This window comes from Tripterygium wilfordii, chromosome 15, assembly GCF_013401445.1.
Source record: "Tripterygium wilfordii isolate XIE 37 chromosome 15, ASM1340144v1, whole genome shotgun sequence".
Classification (NCBI taxonomy): domain Eukaryota; kingdom Viridiplantae; phylum Streptophyta; class Magnoliopsida; order Celastrales; family Celastraceae; genus Tripterygium; species Tripterygium wilfordii.
Genome location: NC_052246.1, coordinates 10,605,235 through 10,607,387, shown reverse-complemented (window position 1 = coordinate 10,607,387; position 2,153 = coordinate 10,605,235). Strand labels below are relative to the sequence as shown.

Genomic DNA, 2,153 nt, shown 5'->3' with positions numbered 1-2,153 from the left:
TATTGACTATTCCTTCACTGAAAAAAAAAAGAAGCTTTCTTGGGACAGGATAAAGTTTAAAGCAAATAACATAACCGTTATTCAACGGACACATAACCCGCCAACCAAAATTCAAAAAAACCTGAAAAAGGAAAGAAGAACAACAAAAATCAAAAGACACTCCTTTAATAATAATTTCCCTTGCTTTCCAAGACAATATAAAAAAACAGTATGATCCCATGTTTTTCATTCAACATTCATGAAATGGGTTCTTGCATTAGCACTTGCAGACCTAAGAAAGATTTTACACAAGAATCATGTAATTGTGTTCAAGACAAGCTTGTTATTACCCAACAAGCTCCAACCAGAACACCTAAAGTAGCTCCAATTCCTGTCTCTAACAAAATATCTCCTTGTCCTTCTTCTCCTACCACTTCTACTTCTTCTAATTCTTCGTTAACAGGCGCAACGAGCAACAACACTTCTAGTATTGGCATCAGTTCATGCTCGTCGCTATCGACTTCATCTTCGGTCTTGAGCTCCAAGGACAGGTCTTTCTCCAATGAATTCTTGTGGTCATGTCTCAAGGAGAATCCACACATTGTCCGCATTAATTCAATCAGGGAAAGTACTCTTTCGTCAAGTATGAAAATTGATTCCCAAAAGTTGAATGCCCTGGCCAAGTCATTGGCGAAGCAGTCCATTCCGGAGAAGGGAAGTTTGTCCATTCCGCAGAAGAGGGTTCGAGCAAGCTCACCAAGTACTCTTACCAGACAAAAGAGCTTCCGCAAGGACTCAGCATCTTCTTCTTTACCCAGTAGGACACTGAGGTCACCTTCTCCAAGTAGGAGATTTTCCGGTCAAGGCCTTATTGGAGACAGTGGCAGAGGATTTGCAACAATTACACAGAAGACTAATTGCTCAGCGCGGACGACTGGTTTGAAGTTAGGTGGGATGACTAACAATTCAGTCTCTTCTACTCTAAAGAAGGAGTCTTTGAGGCCACCAAGTCCAATTCGTAATTCAAATCCTCTTGGCACTCCTTTGAGTAACAGAGAAACTTGCATTCACCGGATTAGTTCGAAAATCGATGAAGTTGCAGTTGGAGAAGCATTGTCTCATCTCGATAAGGACTCCGATCCAATAGAGGATATTGATAATCCGCTCATCTCCTTGGATTGCTTCATCTTTATGTAGATTAATGCCTGTCAAAGTGTGAGGGTTTGTTAATTGTTCATAAGATTTTGAAGTTTGTTTTCTCATTTTTCTTTGTAAGAGTCACTCTTAGGTACTTATGATTATTCATTTATTCTTGAATGTGCCTTAAAATGATCAACTGGATCAAATTCTTGTATAACTATATGATTAAGATTGGATGCTACTTTTCATTCTCAACTTTCTAGTTTCCTTGAAAATTTTCAATTTTCAATTTTCAATTCAAGTCAGCTATTTTTGTAATTGAAATTGTTTTCATCTCTTAACAGTAGTGTAGTTATCGTCTAAAAGGACATTTGACTTGATGTCTTGGTGAATGATTGGAGTTGAAGCCGAAAACTGCAAATAAGAAATGGCTCCGGCAGCCTCAATCGCTACCTCAAGTCTCCCATCCAAGCAACGGCGAATAAGCTGCATTGTGGATATGGTAGAAGATTGTACTGTTTGGGACAAACTCATAACTAGAAAAGGCACTTCTGTTTCTAAACAACATCCCAATAGTTTTTTAAGCACATTGCAGTGGTAACACTTCATTTAGGAATTCTTCAACTTGACTTTGATTCGTGATTCGTGACTTCTTTATGGTGACGCTTCTGTTATCAGTCAATAACCCTTTGTAAACTGTCCATTGGCCTCCTCTACTTTGGTGATTATATTAGTTTGAACTATGATTAAGCAAGAATTCATATTACAAGAGAATTATACTTGGAATAATTTCCTTTCTGTATACATCAATTGCTGTTACTACACGGCCATATACGAGCTTTTACATTCTATGCTTCTTTACCACAAAATCAAGCTCACTTATCAATTCTGGTTGTATCGTCCATCTCCTGATCTCTATCTCTACTTTCATCTTGGTCAATGTCAGTTATTCAATCTTCTTTGCAATTAACATACGCCAGGACCACGTTGATCGAATCTACCGGAGAGAATTTATCGACAAATCTGACGAATAA

General features: G+C 38.1%; 1 protein-coding gene across 1 annotated transcript; it reads left to right on the top strand.

Annotated features, from left to right (window-relative positions):
* Positions 1-243: 243 nt before the first annotated feature.
* LOC119979872 (uncharacterized serine-rich protein C215.13-like) lies at positions 244-1,176 on the top strand. Its single transcript, XM_038822496.1, has one exon. It carries the CDS (start codon positions 244-246, stop codon positions 1,174-1,176), a length of 933 nt encoding a protein of 310 aa, XP_038678424.1.
* Positions 1,177-2,153: the final 977 nt, after the last annotated feature.

Bases quoted from the DNA above. Each gene is read 5' to 3' on its own strand.
- LOC119979872 (XM_038822496.1), top strand. From the start codon at position 244: ATGGGTTCTTGCATTAGCACTTGCAGACCTAAGAAAGATTTTACACAA.